This window comes from Arachis ipaensis, chromosome B1 (assembly GCF_059453495.1).
Source record: "Arachis ipaensis isolate K30076 ecotype BB chromosome B1, ASM5945349v1, whole genome shotgun sequence".
In the NCBI taxonomy this organism is placed as follows: Eukaryota; Viridiplantae; Streptophyta; class Magnoliopsida; order Fabales; family Fabaceae; genus Arachis; species Arachis ipaensis.
In genome coordinates, this window is record NC_142436.1 from 140,994,572 (window position 1) to 141,008,698 (window position 14,127).

Sequence of the window (14,127 nt, forward strand, 5' to 3'; positions counted from 1 at the left end):
ATTTTTTCAACGCCCCAAGTCCCAAATTCATAGTTGTCAGAATGAGACCGACCCACCTCCTCGTTGAATCGAAAAAATCAGCAAACCGATCACAAGGTTGGTCCGAATAAGTTATCTGACCACACAAGAAAACAAACCGATGAAACTCGGTTCGAACTGGCCAATTTTAACCCAAATTGGTGAATCGACAGATTTTAAAAATTTCTGACCAATTTGGAGCTTATTTTTTTGCCTTCAACCTAAAATGGCATTGTTTCTCTCTTAAAAAAAAAAGAAAGAAATCCTATAATAGCTAACAAAGCCCCAATTCCCAAACCTATCCCGCTTAAGAGTCTGAGACCTGACTCTTTCTTAATCGAACACAGTAACTTTGAGAGACTCACTCAAGATTTTGGAAGATAGTCTGCAATACATACTGTAATCGCACTTCGAAAAATCTCTAATATATAGTAATTAGTTTATCTCGATGAAAGTAACAAAATAGGCAAATGCAGCAAGTGGCTTTAATATTCTAAGAATTTAGTGCCAAGTTGGTTTTTATGATTTTGTGCTCAAATTTATTTCTAACATTTAATTTAATTTTAAAATAATTTTTTTAACTAAAATTATTTTTTGGACAAATATTTGTGTATTGCTCTCAATAACGTTGTTTCCACAAAAACATATCATTCTCATCTTTGAACCCAAGAAGAAGAATGATACGTAATTTTCTTATCAAAGAATATGGATATACAATTATCGATAGTGTCTCACAATCTACGACTGTGCCGTTATTGTTTGAGCCATAATCTACTTCTGTTGCTGCACCTAAACCTAGAAATGCAATCGCTGTTGTGATTTTTCTCTGTGGCAACGCCGTAGAATTGAACTACCAGGTGAGCTTCTTTTCGTAGGGGTCTCCACTGGCATTGTTACAGTAGCATCTATTGATGACGCCGTAACTTTGGAACCACAGTCACTCCCTCTTCATTCACCTTCTCCCATCATAGTCAGAACTCAAGAAAAGCAAAACATAAAAGGAAGAAAATCAAAATTTTTCAACACCCCAAGTCCGAAATTCATAGTTGTCAAAACCAGAGCCATTCGTCTTGATCGAAAAATCAGTGAACCGATTACATAGTTGGTCCAAGTAAGTTATTTGACCGCACAAAAAAATGACCGATGAAATTCGATTCGAACCAACCGATTTTAACCCAAATTAATGAATCGAAAAATTTTAAAATATTCGGACCATTTGGAGCTCTTTTTTTTTTCTCCAACCTAAAATGGCATCGTTTCTCTCTAAAAAAAGAAAAAAAAAATCCTAAAATGGCTAACAAACTAACAAAGTTTCCATTCCCAAAAATATCATGCCTAAGGCTCTGAGATGACCTTCTCTCAATCTCACATAGTGACTTAGAGAGGCTCACACAAGACTTTAGAAGACAGCCAGCAATACGTGAACGAAACACAATGATGTTAAGTAAATTTCTTATTAAAATTAATATTTTATGATTATGATATTAGTATGGTTTAATTTTTATGATTGTGATATACTATGGTGGGAATCTTATGGATGTAGAGCATCAAATTTGCAAAAGTTAGCGATTGATATTTTGAGTCAAATTTGCAGCTCAGATTGTGAGCTTATCTGAAGTATTTTTTAACACATTCATTCAAGGAAGAAGAATCGGTTAGAGCATAAAAAATTTAATGATCTTGTTTATGTTCATTACAACTTAAGATTACAATAAAAAATTTTTTTATTTTCTTTCTTAAAAGTATTATTTTAAATTTTTAGTCATCATAAGAATAATCAAGTAAATTGATAATATAGGAATTGAATGAGAAAGCAAAGTGATGATTCAATTTGTCTTGATGCATTTTAGGATTATTTGGGATGGATATTGAAAGATCCACCACCATTTTTAACTCTTGAAGAAGTTGATGCTTTATGAAATGATTTTGCAAATATGTCTCTTCAATTATTTTTAGATGATTTAGATATATTTTTTAAGGGATGATTTTAGTATGCTTTATAAAATGTTTTACCTTATCTTTGACTTTGATTTGTGAAACATTATTCAAATGCTAGATCAATTGAATTTGGAAGATGATCGAGATGATAACGGAGCTAATAATAATTATGTGAAAAATGCAAATCAGAATGAAACTAATCCGGATGTAGCTCCATATTTTTCAGATGAAAAAAGATACCCAAAATTTAAAATTACTCCTTGAATATAATTCATGGATTATTATTTTTATTGTGTCAAATTAAGATACTAATGTAATAATATTGACAAATTTTATGTTTATTTTTGTACTAATTATTTCTAGAATTTAAGATATAATTTTTATTAAAATATCAGTAAAAATATGTATTTTAAATTTTAATTTTAAGTTTTTTATTATTTTATATTTTTTATTTATGCGAAGTCAAATTAACTGGTTCAACCAATGATCCACCAATTGATACGATCACCGATTCGATTCTAACAATTATATCCAAATTCCTCCCTTTCCTCTTACCTGAAAATAAAAAAAACGCCAAAAGATGAAACCGATTATTACCTCAAACGGAAAGCGTAAAAAAAATTCCTAAACCAGAAAACTCTCCCACCATACACAGACCTAAATGCAACAATAATGAAAAACAAGAAAAACAGGGATAGAAGAGGGGTTACAAATGAGCGCTTACAAAAAGAAGGGGTGATTACAGAAAAAGATGAACAAAAAGAAGAATAAAAGGAAAAAAGAGGAGGTGATTGTGATAAAAAAATGTTTATTCTACTGTTATTGTTGTTGATGTTGAAAGAAAGGAAAATGCGAAAGAGAAAAGAGAGACAATGTTGTCTTTAAAAAATTTGTGACTAATTATTATATGTTAGACTTAGGAATGAGAGAACGAGAGAACGAGAGGGGGGAAACACGAGGGGGGGTAGAAGTAGGGTGGTGCAACCACGCGCAAAGGATCCTAGGATTTGGAATCGAGAAGAATATCATCGCCTGGAAAACGAATCTTTCTCTGTTTTCGTGGATAATCTGCCGGAAGATATCTCGAAGAGGGAATTGTATCACTTGTTTTGTTGGACGGGAAGAATTAACGACATCTATCTTTGCCGAAAACGGAAACATGCCACGATTTATCTATTTGCCTTTGTTTGGTACACGACCAATGGGGGAGCCTTGAAGGCTATAGCGGAGATGAACCACATGCAATTACGGGGTAATGTCATATCCGTGGGGGAAGCTAAATTCAGAAGACATTCACAGGCGAAGGAACGCTTGGTGCAGGTGGATCCTAGACGTCAGAACGTGGAAGAGAGGCCAACGGAATTTCATCGTGAGAAACAGGTGGTTAACGATCAAGTGGTGGGAGAAACGACGCCGGATTTGCAAGCGGATGGCCACAAGGCGAGTGGGGGCACGAAAAGGATTGACGTGCCTGTAGTGGAAGCGAATTTGGAGTGGTTGCTGAGGAGTTTAGTAGGGAGAACCTGGAAACCTATGGACCTGTAGTCTTTGAGAAAAATAGTTTGCAAGAATTTCCCTCAGGTAGAGGACGTTAGGGAGATAGAGGCAACTAAGATGTTAGTAATTTTTGATACGGTAAAGCATGCAGATGAGGCTTTCACCTTCAAACTGGATAATTTGTTTCAATTCTTTCATAAGGTCAGTAGATGGGAAGGTTCTGAATGTTGCAAGTCTCGGAGAGTGTGGTTGGAGTGCTACGGGGTGTCGCTACATGTCTGGTCGCCAAAAATGTTCAAGGCGATTAGTGGACTTTGGGGTGAAGTACTTCAGTGCATGGTATCGACGGAATCAGGTGCATCTTTTAGGGCAGGTAGGCTTCAAGTTGATACAGGCGTGTTTGACATCATTAGAGAGTGTGTCCAGATTAACATTGGGAACTCTGGGTTCGAGGTCTTTGTCAAGGAGATGGAGTTGGTGGCTTGTGGGGAAGATAGTTCTATTGAGCGCCAAGAGGTCTGTGCGGGGATCGAAATTTCTGGCTCACATAGCAATAGCCTGCCGAAGGAGACAGGGCAGTGGGATCCAGCGGCCGCCTTGATTGGCGGTGGTGCAAATGTGGTTGAAGATGGGAATGACAGAATAGTAATTCACGAGGTGCTACTAAATGATTCTAACGTTGATTATTTAAATTTTAAAAAGGATAGGAAGGTTTCAGATTCAGTTAGTTGCACCATCGCTGATGGTGAGGCGGATTTTAAGGGATTTTGTGTCAATGATAAGATAGAGTTTGAACGGACAGTTACGCAGGACTATGTTAACGGTGGAGGAGGGGCTTTGGATGGTCTTTATCAAATGGGCCAGTCCTATTGCTACCCAAATGTGTTGTGTAACTCTAAGGGGGCGTGAGTTGGGCTTGACTCATATTGGCCCAACACACAAACAACAGGAAGGTGGGCTGCGGGTTAGCGAAGGTTGGCAGCTAGGTCGTGTGGCTACGGAAGGGCCTGAACTAGGTTTCAGGCTGGCCAAACGGATCCATGGCCACCATGGTTTGGACGACGCGGGGCGGCTAGGATGCAGCCGGGTTACGAATGCTCTTCAGGATCGGTTGAAGGGTACACATGTATGTGGCTTGCTCGGCGGACCTGGAATCACTGATGATGTTGATGACGAAAGGGGGAAGGATTTGCTGTGTGAAACCGGGTCGGTGGTGGATGATTCCCGAGAAGTGGTGGCTGAGTCGAAGCGAACGAAGATGAATGCGAGCGGTGCAGTTGTTGGAGACCTCAGGGCTGTGAGGCTGGGGAGGATGAGGACCTTTGATACTGCAAGGATGCAGGAGCCACGAGACCTGGCAGCAGAGGAAGTGCCGAACCTTGGCTGTGGAAACTGGCTGGTGAACCGGGAACAGGTGAGCGGGAAGGACTCAGATTCGGGAGCGCACCCAACAGTAGTAGAGGACGTACAAGGTGTGGCTAATGGCGAGAGAACATTGGAGACTATGGCTGGGTCCAACACAGAGTCAAGGCGGTAGAACGAGGGAGTTGAAGACAAGTTATCGCAGGAAGAACAGCTGAAGGAAAATGAAGAAACATGGGCTTTGGCAGTGGAGTCGGGCACTATTTTGTATGATGAGGAGGAGGATATTATGGAAATTTTGCAAGCTCAGAATGAAGAAATAGCAGCGAAGAGGAAAGTGGCGAAACAAAAACAAAAGGCAAGAAGGAGTCGCCCGAAGAATCAAAACAAGGTGAGTAAAAATTTGTTTAAATGATTGTGAGCTGTTGGAATATTAGGGGGGTTGAGAGGAGATGGTAAAATAAGCATGGTGAAATCATTGGAGAAGACGTTTAATTTGAACATGTTAGGTTTACTTGAAAACAAAAAGGAAGTTGATTAATAAATATGATGTTGTAAGAATTTGGGGAAATAGTTCTGTGGGTTAGGAGTTTGTGGAGTCTGTAGGGGCGGCTGAGGGCTTGTTGTTAATTTGGGATGATATGATGTTTAAAAAAAGTAACTGTTATAAAGGTGAGAGGTAGTTGTGCATTGAAGGTGTGTTAACAAAGAACAACTTTAATTGTGCTTATTGTTTGGTGTACGGAGCGCATGGGAGGAAGGAGAAGCAGGTGATATGGGAGGAGTTGAGCTACATTATGGGGCTGTGTCAGGTACCGTTCTGTTTGTTGGGCGACTTTAATGAGATCCTGAAAGTCGAAGATCGCAAAGGGGTGAATAGTTTACCGGCATCAGCGGAGGAGTTTAAGAGTTGGGTACATGACATGTAGTTGATGGATTTACCGCTTACTGATAGGAAGTTCACGTGGTTCAGGGGTCAATCCTATAGTCGGATTGATAGAGTTCTGGTCAATATAGAATGGGCGGATGAGTTTCCAGATATACGGCTAAAAGGTGGACCAAGGAGATTGTCAGATCACTGTCCGTTGATTGTGGAAGATATAAGAGTAAGAAGAGGCCCCCGACCTTTCAAAAGCCTGGATTCCTAGTTTACACATGAGGATTTTCTGCGAATGGTCAAAAATGAATGGAGAGGTTTAGGAGATGCTCAATTTGAAGGCCTTGACGATACCTTTGCGGCAATGGCATAGGAATAACTTTGGCGACATGGATAACAAGCTAAGGAAGTTTGAGGAAGAGATCAGGAAGCTTGACAATATGGTTAGTGATGACATCTATGATGGTACGACGGAGGCTAGAAGGAAGGCATTGGTGAGCTTTTGTGAAAAGTGGTATGTCAGGAAGGAAATCCACTAGAAGCAGATGTCTCGGTCCAAACATGCTAGGAACATGGATAAGAATACCAGATATTTTCATAACATTGTCTCGGCTAGAAGAAGAAATAACAGGATAGACGCTCTGATGATTCATGGAAGGCTTGTGCGAAATCAGACAAGGATAAAGGTAGCAATTAGGGGGTTTTACAAGGATCTGTATCGACAAGAATATGCTCCGAAGATTGGTGTTTGGGATGGTTTATTGAAGCAGATTGATGGAGCTGAGGCTGAAGCTCTAGAGGTTTTGCCATCTATGGAGGAAATCAGGGAGGCAGTATGAGATTGTGAATCTTCGAAGGCTCCAGGTAGTGATGGATATAATATGAATTTCATTAAGAAATGCTGGGAGGAGATTGGTATGGAATTCACTGCAGTTGTGATGGGGTTCTTCCAAAGTGCTACGCTACCAAATGATGCGAATGTCACGTGGGTGACGCTTGCTCCGAAGTTTGTCGGGGCTAAGGAGATCAAGGATTTTTGGCTAATTAGTATGGTGGGGTGTGTGTATAAGGTGATTTCGAAGGTATTAGTGAGAAGGATGAGATCAGTTATGCCGGGCTTGGTAGGAGAGACTCAGAGTGCGTTTGTGAAGGGTAGAAAAATCCATGACGGTGCGCTCATAGCATGTGAGACAGTTCATTGGCTCAAGTCGCGGCGAAAGAAAGCGGCTATTATCAAGCTGGATTTTCAAAAAGCTTATGATAGCGTCAGATGGAGTTTTGTTGATATTGTGCTTCAGAAGATGGGGTTCGGCCACAGATGGAGGACTTGGGTGAATGAGTGTGTCAGTACGGCCATTATGTCAGTCCTGGTTAACGGGTCGCCTTCCAAGCCGTTCAACATGGAGAGGGGCCTAAGACAAGGAGATCCTCTGTCTCCCCTTCTGTTTGTGCTTGTGGTCGATGTTTTGCATAGGATGTTGGGGGAAGCCGTCAGGAACGGGCGCATCGCTCCGCTATTGGTCGGGGGAGATCGTATCGAATTGTCACATCTACAATTTACAGATGATACTATATTATTTTGTCCTTCAAAGACAGAGACAATTGTGAATTATAAGAGGCTGTTGCGGTGTTTTGAGCTGATGTCTGGACTGAGCATCAATTTTGACAAGTCAAATCTGATTCTGGTGAATTGTGAGCAGGAATGGGTAGATCATGTGTTTGGCTTACTAGGGTGCAATCAAGCTGACTTACCTGTGAGGTACCTCGGGGTTTCGTTAGGAGCAAATCCGCACATGGTGAAGACTTGAAAACCAATCATAGATAAAGTGGAAGAGAAACTCAGCTTATGGAAAGCGAAGGTTCTGAACAAAGCAGGTAAGCTTGTCCTCATCAAATCGGTATTGAACAGCCTACCAATCTATTACTTAAGTCTGTACAAGATGCCGAAGGCAGTGGCCGACAAGCTGATTGCTTTACAGAGGAGCTTTATGTGGTGTAAGGAGGACAATAACTATGATATCCCTTTAGTTAAGTGGGAGGTGGTACAGGCCCCGAAAAAGGCTAGGGGTTTGGGAGTTGGGAATGCAGTTCTTAGGAACACAACACTTTTGTTTAAGTGGTGGTGGCGGTTTTCAAAGGAGGAATGCCCATTGTGGAAGAAGATTGTTTGCTCGTGTAACAAATTGAATCCTAATGTAATGCTAGCAAATCAGACTCTACCGGTAAAAGGAGGACCTTGGAAAGACATCTGTCAGTTGAATGTAAAAGAGTGGAGGGTGAAGGAAAAATTGGTTAGTGGCCTGGCGATGGAAGTAGGGAATGGAAGAAGAACACTCTTCTGGGAAGATAATTGGGTCCAAGGTGGCCCCCTGAAAGCGAGTTTTTCAAGGCTCTTCTCTATTTCAAACCAGTAGGGATCTGTGATTAGGGATTGTGGGTTTTGGGACGGGTTAGATTGGATTTGGAATTTTCAGTAGAGGAGAGAGTTGTTCCAATGGGAATTGAAACTTGTCCATCATCTTCATGAGAGGTTAAGGCCAGTAAAGCTATCAACTGGTAGAGAGGATAATGTTGTTTGGAAGTTTGATCATAAAGGTGTTTTTTCTACTAAATCTTTTCTGCAGGTACTATAATCGGAGACTCTATCAGACGAGATTACGAGCTATAATTTCACAAGTTCAATTTGGAGAGGGGTGGTACCTCCAAGAATTGAGCTTTTTGGATGGTTTGTGCTAGTTGGTAGAGTTAATACCAAAGAAAGGTTAAGTAGACTAGGCGTTGTTCTTAACAGTGATAATATATGTGTACTGTGTAAAAAAGAGATAGAATCTGTGTAGCATTTATTTCTGTTTTATGAGTTCACATGGCAGGTATGGTGCGCTTGGTTGAGGGCTTTGGATAGAGATTGGACTATTCCTGGAACCATTAAAGAACTGTTTGAGAGTTGGACCAGCATGCATAATAGAAAAGAAGCGCAGAAGACATGGCTGACTGGGTTCTTTGCAGTGATTTGGAACGTCTGGTTGGAACGCAATGCTAGAATTTTCAATAATAAAGAAACAGGTGTTGATATCATACAGAGAAGGACGTTTTTGAGCTACAAAAAATGAATTGTCAGTGATTCTTTTGATTGTTGATGGCAATGTCGGAGATGACAGATGATCCATAACTTTTGTATGCAGATTTAGTTTATGTATGTTTGTTCACGCTCCACTCTAATGTGTTGAGCTTCCTTTACTTCAAAAGAAAAATTGTGACTAATAAAGACAATTTTAAAATTAGATTAAATGTTAAAAACGATTTTGAACTTAAGAAAATAATATTAAGAACGGTTTCAATATTTAGACTAATTCATAAGGATCAAAATTATAATTAATCCATATTTTTACTACTGTCACCTCAAATCTATCATCTACCAAAAAGGAGCATAATGCTAGAATATCATAATAATTACATTAAGTACGATGAAAGTCAAGGTTGCTATTGAAGTACAAATTGTCATGAGCTGTTTCCGATAAAATCTGAAATAATGGGATCCTAGGAGCCAAAAGAAGTGGATTCCACTAGCGATGTGTAAAACCAGTAGCATATACAGCGTGTAAATAAGTAAATAACTAAATATAATGCAACACTTTGTCGGATCAATTTTATATTACCCAACACTGATCTGGGTCTGGGTCCCGCTCCATAAGTGACATGAAATGCCAAGACTCAAAACATTGGTTATTTTGATATTCTGCATTATTTTCTTGTCCTTGCTAATCCATCATGAGCAGCAGATTTGTCCTAATTGGATGTAAAACCGCAAAGGGAGACTAATAATGGCTGTGGGTAACAAGTGTTAGTTGGAGAAAGTGAGCAAAACCGTGAAACATCATACACAGGATGTGCATATGGTATTTCTGACACCACACTGCTATTTGTGCATCCAACTATGAACTGCTGAAATGCCAGATGCAATCTTCTAGCTGGCACTGTAAAAACTAGAAAGGGTCCAAATTTAGGGAAAATTTAGGAAAAAAACTCAATTTTTTTTCAAGTTTAGGTTGCCATCTTTCTAGAGAGTTGAGACTCTTATGTAACTACAAGTCCAAATATCTGGGTTTATAAGCTTTGATGAAAAGAACTGCAACTTTCCCTCTCACAATCAATGTTGGTTGGGTCGATTCACTGTAATGTTAATTTTGTGTGTCTATAAATCCAGGATATGATACATGCGCTACCAAAAAGTGGTCAGTAACTAGCACAAGAAATAAAATAATATGGGCAAACTAGTCTTTTAACTCACAATCTAATACCATTTTTTGGGTCACGATAATCAAATACTATTGGTTTGTTTTCTTAATATTTTGTTGTGGACGATGGACCGCTGTAAAGTTGGCTTATTATCTCCTCTATCTTGATCTTTGTCTAATGAAATGAAATACCTTGTGGATTGTGCTATAAAAGGACTTCCAATTCAATACACTATCACCTCGAATTGCGAAAAAAGAAATTGGAAGGCACATCACAATAGCAATGTCATAAACATTCGTTTGAGTAAATTACTTATTTAGTTGCTATTATAAAGATAATGTCGGAAAATTTAAGAGCAATAATAGTGCCGTCAAAAATTTCAATAAACTTTATTAGTTTAGAGAGTACAACGCATACCTATAAATCACTTTACCTAAACAAGCCAGTAATCAATAACTCCACTACAAAAGACTATTATATTGCTACCACCTTACTTTGACTGAGAACTAAAACTATTCAAATACATCACACTTTCAAAACTGAGGGGATCTTATTCTGCTAAACTAGAGCAAAGCTTGCCATTACAACTCCAACGAATTACCTGAATCTTAGAATGAATGATAATCTTATTTCAGGAAGGAACTTTGAACCTATACAACTAAGTTGAATTACAACCAAGACAAATAATAATTTCTTGATGAACACTCATCGCAAGGCATTGACGAATGCCATCAACGAATCAACATCTCTTTTCTCCGAGGTATACTTTATTGGCCGAGATGAATACTTGGGGAAAAATAATATTGTAGGGAAGCTTCCTAACTGCAGTTCACGCTTTGCAAATGCTTTCTGGTCTCCATCTGCATTGAATTTTCCAACCTTCACCCCTGATCCTGATAATTTCTCTGCCAAATCAATATAAGACTCCTCCATAGCCTGTTGCAATTTGGTAGAAACATCCCGTTATACAATGAAAAGTTAAAGCCAAAGAAGCCAAAACAGAAATAATCTTCAGTAACAGTATTCAATATTCAATAAGAGGAATTCTTGATTACCTGGCAGAAGGGGCACCATGGCGCATAAAGCACAAGAAGCCACGGCTCTTTACGGATCTCCATTTTTGCCAAATTCTCAATTCCAGTCCTGCTCAAGTTGATCACATTTGGGGTGTTGAAAATGTCAACAACAGTGGAAGTGTCATTTGCATTGGCAACTCCATTAAGCTGGGCAGCATCATCCTGTTTCAAATTTCCTTTGTGAAGACCACACTCTTTAGCTTTGGCATCCTCCCACCACCACCTCCCCTCCCTTTCATGCTGTCCGGGTAAAACTGCCCTTGTGCACGGCTCACAGCCAATGGAAATATACCCTTGTGAATGCAAGGAATTAACAGGCACATTCATGGTCCTAAGGAAGTTCCATATGTCATGCCCTTTGACATTTGCAACAGGGTTCCACTTTACAAGGCTGCCAATTCCACCATCCAATCCCTCGAAAACAGGATCAACCTGAACAACAGGTATTTCAGACCGAGTACCCGGTGACTGATCTTTTCTCTGCCCAGTTATCCATGCTTTAAGGCCCTTGAGAGCCCTCCTTAAGGGCCTCACCTTCCTCACTCTGCAGCACTCTTGATGCCCATCCTCATAGAATGAGAAGAGCCCCTTGCTTCTCACCAGGGCCTGAACCTCAACTGCGTCAGGGAACATGTACTCGATGTGGATTCCGTAATGCTTCTCAACAGCATCAAATAATCTGTAAGTTTCTGGGTTGAGTCTGCCAGTGTCAAGACTGAACACCCTAAAGGGTCGACCCGTCAAATGCGCATACTCAATCAAAGCAACATCTTCAGCACCACTGCAAGATCAAAGCCGCAGAATTAAAATCCTAGATAGCACCATTATATTTGAATCTAAAACTATGCATTACAAATTTACAACTTTCAGGAACAAGAACTACAAAGTCCAACACAAATTAAGCTATATTCAATAACAAGACCATTCGAATAAATAATTTGTGGGAACAAAAAGTGCTTACCTGAAGGCAATAGCAATATCATTGCCAAATCTTTGGAGGGCTTTATCCATTATTTCAAGAGGAGAAGCATTCTCAAGGTCGAATGCCAATCGTTCATAATCCTCCTCTTCAGTGTGGGTAACCTCTGCAAAGTTCACGGGGAAGCAAAAATTCAATGATAAACAACATAAGTGGGGAGCTGAAAACAAAAATTAATTTATCATTTAGAAACAAGGGCGGGTACCGGAAGCAACGATAGTTGCAGCGAGAGGGACAATAGAGTCATTGCGATTAGGTTCAGCGTTGAGGGGTTTCAGCAATCTCTGTTTTTGGGACAAATTAAGAACACCATTGGGGCGTGGTTGAGGCCTCTCCAAAATCCTAATCGAACCGATTTGCGGAGCTGAATTTACAATTCAATTCAATTCAATTTGAAAAAGAAAAAACAAAGAAAAAGACAGAAATTTAAATTGAGAGATTGAATTACCTTTGGAGTCAGAGCATGGAAAGGAACAAGTAGAAATGGCAGTGGAAGAAGAACAAGAAGAAGGAGCAGCAGCAAGAGAGAGGGCCATTAGATTAGAGATTAGAGATTAGAGAATGGAATGTAATGTAATTAGTGATATATCTTATTCTGATCCAATTGGTTTCGTTTAATCGTTTGATTAGTTTTAATTTTGTGTTGTGTTGGGAAGTTCGTTAGCTGGTCTTTACCGTATTTATAAATGAATAGAAACAATGTTAGAAATGGGTGGCGGCCTTTCAGGTTCATTGAACCTGGACCCTTTTTTGGGCATTTTGCGCACGTGTCATGCACCCTCCATTGCGCTGCATGACTCATCCCTTCCGTCAGATTCCGCAAGGATCTTCTTTTGTTTATTTATTCTGTGTTTGATAGATACTCCTATTAAGTATTAATTACATAAACATAAAAAATGTTTTTAAAATCTTAATATTATATTCTTAATAACTACTATAGCAAAATCCATATTATTGTTATTATTATTATTCAAGTGAATCACTTTCAAAACGAAAATGATTACATTCTAAGTTGGATGGAAGGTCAAAGCAAAGTCTTCGGATGTTTCTTTCTTTCTTCCTTTGTAGAAAAGCTTCTTTCTATTGGATTATACGTGCAAGTTGCTTTGGCAATTCAAATTAATGTTGCCGACCCGGCCTTAATTAATTATTAACTACTGATTATATTAGTGTGGTGTGCTGAGTGCTGACATGAACGCTTACCACTTACAAAACGCCAGAGCTTTTGGTCAACGGAATGAATTTCCTCAATTGGGCTGTATGCGGCTGTTGTTCAGCCCAGTTCGTAAATCCTACCCACATCTATCAATTGGGCTTAAAATGTATAAAAGGTAGCCCAAACTAGAAACATCAGCATTGCTTTATATTCTGAGACACTTCAGTCCAAACACAAAGCAACAACAAAAATAAAAAAGCAGCAATGTTCCCTGACCTACTACAATACAAAGGCAACTTTATTTTCTTTACACAAGACTACAAGAGTCACCAAGACACCAACTAAAGTGTTTTTGAGATCTACCCTACAATACTGTTAGCAATTTATCATTATAACAAGCCAAGTCCTCATGAGTCATGACCCAAAAAAGAAAAAAAAAAGCTAAGTCTTCATTCATTTCATACATTGTTAAACCCGCATCATATGTTAAAACGGTTGAATCCAGTGGGGGAACTTGAAAAAATTTGTTGGAGGGGCAGAAATCTTAATAAAAATTATATAATCATATTTATATTAAAACAAAGTTTATAAATATAATTATTTTATTTTTAAATTTATTATTAATATGTAGGATTATATATGGTTAAGATTAACAAAAAATAATTCTGATTTTAATTAATAAAAAAAATTGTTTAGGATAATAAGTCAATTTGATTTTAAATAAAAAATCAATTTAAAAAAAAAATCAGTTTTTACCTAAAAAAAAAAAGGGTAAAAAACGGTTATAAACCAAGGGGAGATGATATTTACCCAGATCAGCCAAATGAGATTTTCGTTTAGGTATTAACCAAAGCGAAATATTATGTAATTCGAATCAATAAAATTCGAACTACACTTCAACGTAATTCGAATCGACTTATGTCGAATCATTCATGGCATTGCTTGTAAGTAATTCGAATCAAGTTCCATCGAATTACAATAGCATAGT

The 14,127-nt window shown here is 38.8% G+C and overlaps 1 protein-coding gene across 1 annotated transcript; it reads right to left on the bottom strand.

Moving 5' to 3' along the window:
- Positions 1–10,293: 10,293 nt before the first annotated feature.
- Positions 10,294–12,831, bottom strand: LOC107636252 (5'-adenylylsulfate reductase 3, chloroplastic). The gene is made up of 5 exons (XM_016339776.3): positions 12,432–12,831; positions 12,189–12,347; positions 11,966–12,089; positions 10,984–11,785; positions 10,294–10,864 (listed from the first exon to the last, which is right to left on the bottom strand). Exons 1-5 carry the CDS (start codon positions 12,517–12,519, stop codon positions 10,634–10,636), a joined length of 1,404 nt encoding a protein of 467 aa, XP_016195262.1. The 5' UTR covers positions 12,520–12,831; the 3' UTR covers positions 10,294–10,633.
- Positions 12,832–14,127: the final 1,296 nt, after the last annotated feature.